Source organism: Zea mays, chromosome 5, assembly GCF_902167145.1.
Source record: "Zea mays cultivar B73 chromosome 5, Zm-B73-REFERENCE-NAM-5.0, whole genome shotgun sequence".
Taxonomy (NCBI): domain Eukaryota; kingdom Viridiplantae; phylum Streptophyta; class Magnoliopsida; order Poales; family Poaceae; genus Zea; species Zea mays.
In genome coordinates, this window is record NC_050100.1 from 94,281,378 (window position 1) to 94,289,715 (window position 8,338).

At 45.8% G+C, this 8,338-nt stretch overlaps 1 protein-coding gene across 1 annotated transcript; it reads left to right on the top strand.

Annotated features, from left to right (window-relative positions):
- The first annotated feature begins 962 nt into the window (after positions 1-962).
- On the top strand, positions 963-3,059 carry LOC103626715 (probable N-acetyltransferase HLS1). The gene is made up of 3 exons (XM_008647103.2): positions 963-1,424; positions 1,545-1,702; positions 1,849-3,059. Exons 1-3 carry the CDS (start codon positions 1,152-1,154, stop codon positions 2,717-2,719), a joined length of 1,302 nt encoding a protein of 433 aa, XP_008645325.1. The 5' UTR covers positions 963-1,151; the 3' UTR covers positions 2,720-3,059.
- The last annotated feature ends 5,279 nt before the right edge of the window (positions 3,060-8,338 follow it).

The following is an 8,338-nucleotide window of genomic DNA, read 5'->3' on the forward strand; positions in this document are numbered from 1 at the left end:
ATATTTCTTAAGGCCCGTTTGGGTCCTAGAATTAAATTCATTCTAATATTTATAGTTTAGGTATAGATTAATTAAACAAAAATAGTTATATATGAAATATATCCGTATACTATTGTTAGTCATTTAAGGGAGATTTTGCTCTAGGGAAGCGAGTCCAAAAATGTGCTATAATTTACAGAGTACAAATATAGTATGATAATATATAGAATCAGTTTCTATGTCACACTCTAAAAATTTAAGATAGGCTTGTATTTATGAACCTTACAAAGTCGTGAATTAATAAGTTCTAAGCCAAATAGCTTAATACATTTAGATTCTAATTCATTCAAAATATCCAAACGCCCATAAGATTATACCCTGATTGGGTACTGATCCACATAAATGCTTTGCCCGCAACATATATTTGGATGCCCTAGCTGGAATTTCTAGGTTTTGGCCTACATTCCAGCTATCTAACTTCATCAATGTTCATAAAGCTAGGTGAGCTTAGCTAGTAAGCATACACAGAAAACACATAGGAGAATCTCACTTGTTTAGATATAGCAGCGTTCCTACTATCTTTCAACACAGAGTAGCTAGGCAGCATAATCCGTAGGTGTATATGCATGCTTCGGTAACAACAATAATACCGCATCTATATAGCTAATTGGTCACGGTTCCTAATTACTAGCCTCCCATTTCTTATCATTCGTAATTAAGTAGTGGTGGTTAAGGACAGCTATACATGGAAGTATGGAACTGCAGAGGGATGTGAGTTGTGAGAGATGGCTAGGAACTGGCCCTACATTATTAGATAAGCACAGAGACATATTCTATGCCATGCTTATGTTGGGTTTGCCATCATAATCAGCACCACCTTACTAATCCTTACTAGTGATCAAATCAAGCTCACAAATCTATTATACAACAGCAACCTTGCATATCATCCACTGATCACTACTATTGTTTTCTCCTGGCCCCACAGACCCCAGCCTACTAAGCTCTTTCCTATAAGTGCCCAGCTCCTTCCCTCCAAAGTCCAAAGTGAGAAGAAGAAGAAGCACTCAACAAGAGCTTTCAAGAAGCTTGTAGTTGTGTTTGCTTTGTTCAATCTACTGAGAAACAGCAAAAAGACATCACCAAGACTTATTAGCAAGAAACAGTTGAGAGGCATGGGAGTGATGGACGAAGCAGAGCCAGTGAAGAAGACGATGCTAAGAGTGAGGGGGTTTGACGTGGAGAGGGACCTCCGGGCTGTGGAGGAGCTGGAGCGTCTGTGCCAGGTCGGCCTGTCTGGCGACCAAGGCTCTGACCCTGTCGCCGACCTTGATGGCGGCGCAAAGAAGACGAGGAGCAGCAAGAAGAAGAAAGGCATGTCGCTCTACGTCGAGCAGATCGGTGACCCGTTTGCCCGGGTGCGCCATGCGACGGACAACGTGATGCTGGTAATTTTACTATACCACACACCACAGAATGCACCCCAGCCGCCGCCATTGACGCTCCAGTTTGATCTCGTGTGCCTGCGGCATGACAGTGATGCTCATGAGTGTGCTTGATTTGTGCAGGTTGCTGAGTATGGGGAGAAAGACGAGGTCGTCGGAGTGATCAAGGCGTGCACCAGGATGGTGAGCAGAGGGAAGAAGCAGCAAAGCTTCAGCGGCAGCTCAAAGCAGTTTGTCAAGGTGGCATGCCTTCTTGGCCTCAGGGTGTCCCCCTCCCACAGGTGATTAAACAACTAAACCAATTAGCCCGAGCTAATCACTATACACAAATCATCAGACGCTGACACATTGCGCGAGAGCAATGCAACCACCACCACGTGGGGTAGTGCGCTGACGGTCGCCTTCGTTCCTCTCCGTTGTGCTGCAGGCGCCTCGGGATCGCCACGGAGCTGGTCCGGCACGCCGAGTCGTGGTGCGCGGCGCGCGGCGCGGCGTACGCCACCATGGCCACCACCGAGTCCAACGCCGCGTCGCTCGCGCTCTTCACCGGCCGCTTCGCGTACGCGCCGTTCCGGAGGCCGGTATTCCTCGGTCACCCCGTGCACCGGCACCGGGTGCGCATCCCGCGCGCGCACCGCGTGCTGCGCCTGCCCCCGCCGCTCGCCTCGGCCGCCTACGCCGCGCTGCTCCCGCCCTCGGCCGCCGAATTCCTCCCTGCCGACCTCCCGGCCCTGCTCAACCACAAGCTCACCCTCGGCACGTACCTCGCTATCCAGCGCGGCGGCGGCGGCGGTGGCGGCCCCGAAGACCCCGCGCGGACGCCATCGTTCGCGCTGCTCAGCGTCTGGGACGCCACGCGCTCCCTCCGCCTCCGCGTCGGCGGCGCGCCCACGCTCCTCCGCGCGTCCCTGGCCGCGGCGCGCGCGCTCGACCGCCATGCGCCGTGGCTTCAGGTGCCCTCCGTGCCCGACATCTTCCGCCCGTTCGGGACCTACCTCCTCTACGGCCTCCGCATGTCCGGACCGGAGGGACCGGCGCTCCTCCGCTCGCTCTGCCGGCACGCGCACAACGTCGCGCGCAAGAACCCCGCGTGCGCCGTCCTGGCGGCCGACCTCGGACCCGACGACCCCACCAAGGCCGTAGTGCCGCACTGGCCCAAGTTCTCGTGCGACGAGGACGTCTGGTGCATCAAAAAGCTCGGTACTTCCACCGCCGGTGGCAATGCTGGCAACGGCGACGATGACTGGGCGACGTCGCCGCCGCCTAGCGTCCTGTTCGTGGACCCCCGGGAGTTCTGACGTTGGCCCAATGCGAACAAGTTTTGATTTTTGAAGACCTTGTAAAAAAATATATACATCATATACATACATTATACTTGGACATGATGTTGCACGTCGATACAAAAAATTGGATTGTCACCTGCACTTGCACCCCAAGCATGATTGGTTGCTTGGTTCTGAAACTCTAAACTTCTAGAGAGCAGTCGGTGATCATTTTCTAAGTGAACTGGTCACTAAGATGCATTCTAGGACCCAGAACACTTGGGGGTCTCTTGTATAGCAATGAACCATAGATGCATTCTTGCACAGTTAATCAATAGAATTTCAAAGTGAATAAAGCTTATATGTTTATAATTTACATGAAACTGAGTAACAGCAGGACTGACCAGAGGCAACTAGCTGCAAGTCTGCAACCAGCGTAAATTGGATTGACAAGGATTACAAAAGTGCATCAGCAGCAACATACTCCTACAACAGTTACAATCAATAGCTCCCTTGAAAATTTTATACGGTCCACATCACTGACCATCTAACAGACAAAACTTTCAAGATACTGAAACTTCGAAAGAAGTCTTGTTGTACTACCTTCGTTCTCAAATATTTATCGGTCGCTAGTTTATTTTTAAACTAAAACGCGACAAATAAAAAAGAACGAAGGGCTTGTAGTAATCTCTTGGTTGCACAAGATCACATCGGGCACAAATCTTGGATCAAATCTCCGAATGTTGAAAACGAAAGGGTAACTTGATGGCTCCAGCTGTTGAAGGCAGCTCACAAAGAAAAGTGGTGATTTCGAGATAACGTCGCAACGAACCCCAGACAGCATATAAAGGGGCTCGAATAGTAATTGCAGAGTGCAGACAGTGCGTATCTTCTTCAAGCCACTGGCCACGGCGAGGTCCTACGTAAAATTTATACTGAGATTTAGGGGGTGTTTGTTTGTATGGACTAACCCTTCATTTTATTTTATTTAAATTTCTAAATTGTTAAATACAGAAACTAAATTCTATTTTAGTTTCTGTATTTAGCAATTTAGAGACTGAAATGAAATAAAATGTAAAAATTACAAATTAGTCCCTAAAAACTAAACACCCCTTAGGTTCTGAGTTATCTCACAACAGAAACAACTAAAAAAACAAACGAAGCAATACTATCCATGGACCTCAGTGTTCTTAGGTTCTCCGAGACCTGAAAAAACGTTGGATATTACTTTATCGTCCGTAGTTTTTATAGGAACTTATCTTTTTTACACACCTAGACGTACATAATTTGTAACAGAGGTAGTATGACATAGCAATCGTCAACCAATAGAAAGAGGTGGGAGAGGGTGCAAACAAACTATTAGTTGGTAAAAAGTAACAAGTATTTTTTTATAAATAATTTGAAAAATATGTACAGAGGGCAAAAAAATGCATAAAATTGCACCGGAAACCATACGGCTTGGAATTTGATTCTGAAAATGCATTTTTCTACTGGGATAATTAGAATAACATATACCTATCGATGCCGGCCTACATGTGTTGGCTCTTCATTTCCCAAGTGCAAACAGAACAAAACTGAAGATATTATATGTGCACCGAGAAAAAGTGCGATTGCTTATGTCATACATCTGTTGTGTAATTTTTTTGAAACTATGAACAGAACATTCCTTGCATTTCTCTTGGCCTAAAGAACCTCCCTAGATAGGAGGCCACAAATTAAAGACAGAAGCATATCTGTTGTTCGCTGTCATGTGCAGACTGAGAATAAATATGAGAGTTGGCCCAGATACGGCCCACCTAGATCTAATAAAGAGAGTAATTTGGACAAGAATATGCATAAGCAGTCCAATCTGCTTAAAAGACACTATGCAACTATATCTGACCAGAACTGCAATTGGACAAGGATAAGCAAAATATCAGTCCAATCAGTTAGTGAACCACTCGAGCAAAACCTAACAGAACCTGTTACAAAAGGAACAGATAAATAAGTTAGACAAGACAGTAATCTGCTTTAGGTCGCCTAGCATGACGAATGTACTCATATAAAAGAGAGAGAAATGGCTAGTAATTGTATAACAAGCCTAGAAAGAAAGAATAAGGGAACAAAGAAAAGTGAACAACAAACAAAAATATCAGTGAGTGAATAGTATCCTGCAATCGAAAACTTTCTTTTGCACCTTCCAATGGCATAGATGTTAATAATATGTCAATAGTAACTTACTGGTGAAGATACTAATCCCTGAAATAGTAATTTACTGCTGGTGAAGACTAATCAGCAATGATGGATAAGAAACGCACTTCAAATAATCTGAAACAGTAGTTCACTGGTGAAGAATAATCACCAATGATGGATAGAATACAGTAATCACGCATGTTTATTTTGATCCACTTTATAGATTCATTAACAGATACACTTTGAAGACTGACCATGGTGTTCAAGTAGTGTAACGTGATTGTCAAAAGGATAATCGGCTTCGGTTGAGTTTGGAGACTAACCATAAAGTGAATGTGGTATTATGCAACATATTTCTTATCTTACAGTGCGTGTGTAGAGCATAGAGGCGACGATCGGCAACAAAGGTAAAGGTTGTTAAAGATAAAAGATTATACATGTTAAAGATAAAAGGTTGTATATAGTAGCAAATGGGTCAAGCCCATCTATTATGTGGGGCTTAGAGTTGCGTCCTCTAATTTTGGTAGCATTTCTATCTATCATAACATGGTACCAAGGTCAAGGACTTTTTCTAATCCCCCACAGTGCATCCTTCTTCCTCTTCTCCCTAATCCGACGTATGCTAGCTGGTATGATCAAGTTCAAGAACTGTTGAGTGGCCTTCTCTCATCCATGAATGAGGAAATCCTTTAAGACATCGTTTTTTTATCGAACACGCAGGAGAGTTGCGTATCATTTCATAAATAGAAAAAAAAGGAAGGAAAAAAGAAAAAAATGATAGGTCATCAGCCCACACACCTCACCTCTTAGGCACGCAACCACCAAACTTACCCACACAACACACAGGCAAACCCCACACACACACCCACACTCAATGCCCTGCTAGGGCGAAAGCCGACAAAATGGAAAGGCCCTTGGCCCCAGCGATACACCACAGATTGAGGTCGTCGTCGACCAAACCTAATATGCAAGACGTAGTTAGTGTCATGTCTTCTAAGGATATTGGGGACTCCCTCTAGAAGAAATTCGCCTTATTCATGAAGGCGTGCATGATGCAAATTCATGTGGACCTTGCTACATCAAATAAATGAGATATGTAAGCCGCTGACTTCTTTCGCAAGATCACGTGGCTCCCCACCGAGCTCGTCGCCGATGACACCCCTCTCTATGCCAGGACCGGCTCATGGTTTTGGAAGGCCCTAGGCTGATCTAAATTTATGGGCCCTCATATATACTTCTGTATCGTTAATAATAGCACTATAAATAAAAACAAGTTTATACAGACATTAAAATAAGGATATAATCAGTACGAATATCTTAAAAAATTTGGTACCTTGTTTGACACTATATAATGTCTCTCAAAATAAACAATTGCGTCGAGCATTTCTTGAAGCAAAATTATTAAGGACAATATTGTAACACCATGAAATTTAGGGGTATAAAATTTCTTTGCTGCTATCCACAAAAGTCAGGTGTTACTCCTCTCTTCTCTTCACTTTGAATCCATTTTTTTTCTTCTCTTTAAAGGAAGGGTTAGTTTTTTACTTTGGAAAGGTAATTATATTCTAGTACACAAAACACCAAAGGAGTATGAAATGTTGCATCATGTTGAACGTCAAACTTTTTTTTGTTTGATGTGTATGCTTGAGATGTTTTATTTTGAATTTTTAGCATGTTTGAATTTAAATCCAAAGGAGAAAATAAAACAAAAAAGGAAATCATAATAAAAGATAAAGGGAATGAGCCCATAACCCCCGCTCACCCGGCCTTTCGGTCCACCCGACCCACCTCTTCTCTCTCTCTCTCATGCTGCCTTGTGGGCCCGCTCTGCCGCCGTCCGCGCGCCCGCGTGCTCGCTCTCCCTCTGTGTCGTGGGCCCCGCCTATCGGCGCCCTCTCCACATCCATTGCCAGCACACCCGCACCGACCCGTTGACGCCCCGGCCCCACCGGTCAGCCCTTCCCCTCCTTCAACTGCTGCTCGTGTGGACCACGCGGATGTCGAGGACCCTGTGCCCACGTCGTGCGTCAAGCTCGAAACCGCCCACCACCTAGTCATTTGAACCCCCAGTGCCCCACTCGCTCGCCTCCTCCCTCATTTATGCATGCCGAGGGAGATTCGCTGTCGCACTGCACCCGTTCTCTCACCGACGTCGAGGCCCCGTCAAGTTTCTGACCATGGTGAGCTTCGCCTCGGTACTAGCAGCTCGAAGCTCACCCCCAATTTCCCTTTCTCCCTCTGGTTTGCTCTGCCCGTGCTCATCCGTCGTTACCCATGCAGCCCCAGAGCCGCCACTGTGGTTCTAGGCCCACCGCCACACCGTTGTCGCCACCAAGGATACCTCGGTACTCGCCTTGAGGTAAGGAACCACCCCTTCCACCTCTAGTTCCCTCCCTCACTCTCCGATGCGTGTAATTACTCGTCGGAGCCGTCAGTGCCGCTGCCTTGCCGTGGATCTCCACCCTTCGGTGCTCCCATCGCGGTTTAGCACTCGCCATTGAGTTCCCCAAACCCTCCCCAACTTTCCCATGCCATCCCGACCGCCCTAGGACCCCCACTCCCTTTGTCTTCGTTGAGTTCGCCACCTCGGACGTGGGCGGCGCCGCCTCTAGTAGCCGGAGGAAAGGGCCAAAGTCGATCGCCCGATCCACGCTGTTCACATTAGATCCAATGGTCCGATTTTAAATAACCTGAGTCTAATCTTAACCATCCATCCGGGATCCGATGGCTCAGAGCCACGCTCGCGTCCCGCATCCCTATCTCTAGGCCCGGCCTGTGAGCCACCGCACCCGCGCCCACACCTCTTCCCAAAGGGCCTCGCCTGTCAGCCCCTCTCGCCCCTCGTGCGCCTGCCCCGCTGATCTTATCTTGGTCATTGATCCAAGATCCAATGGCCAAGAAAGCCCATTACCCCTTCATGTGATGTTTTTATTAAAGAGGCCCTCGGTTTCCTGAGAATCAATCGTTGTCCTTCTTTCCTTCACCCGAGCCCCTAATGTTTTACAGATAGGTCCTCGGGTCGTTATTTAATTAGAAAAATACATTTAAATGATATTTTAAATCCCAAAACTTGTAAAATATATAACTCTAGCAAATGAACTCCAAATCAAGTGGTTCAAATTGCATCATTCTTATTATGTTTTGCCTACCTACTAGTAGCATGATCAACCACTCTTCTAATGTTACTATTAATAAATAATCTCTAGTTTGAAATGAGGTTATTAGGGCCTTAATAAAAATAAATCAAGAATAGATAACTCTAACAAATGTTCTAGTTTTGAGACTTAGTACCATCTAGTGATCAACCCCATCACTAAAATAACTTTATTTGAACAATATTATAATGATATAGACTTCGCTTAAGGAGCACCTCCTTGTTTGTTCCTTTCTGTTAAACATGTGATTGCTCTATTACATATGTTTGGTGTATTGTTCTTTTGTAATTCCCCAAGTGTGTTGAATGAATGATTATTTTGCGTAGAG

What these genes read in the sequence shown, in the direction of transcription:
- LOC103626715 (XM_008647103.2), top strand. Translation starts at nt 1,152, where the DNA reads ATGGGAGTGATGGACGAAGCAGAGCCAGTGAAGAAGACGATGCTAAGA. An exon ending in CGACGGACAACGTGATGCTG is followed by an intron (nt 1,425 to 1,544) that starts GTAATTTTACTA and finishes TGATTTGTGCAG; the next exon opens with GTTGCTGAGTATGGGGAGAA. An exon ending in AGGGTGTCCCCCTCCCACAG is followed by an intron (nt 1,703 to 1,848) that starts GTGATTAAACAA and finishes GTTGTGCTGCAG; the next exon opens with GCGCCTCGGGATCGCCACGG.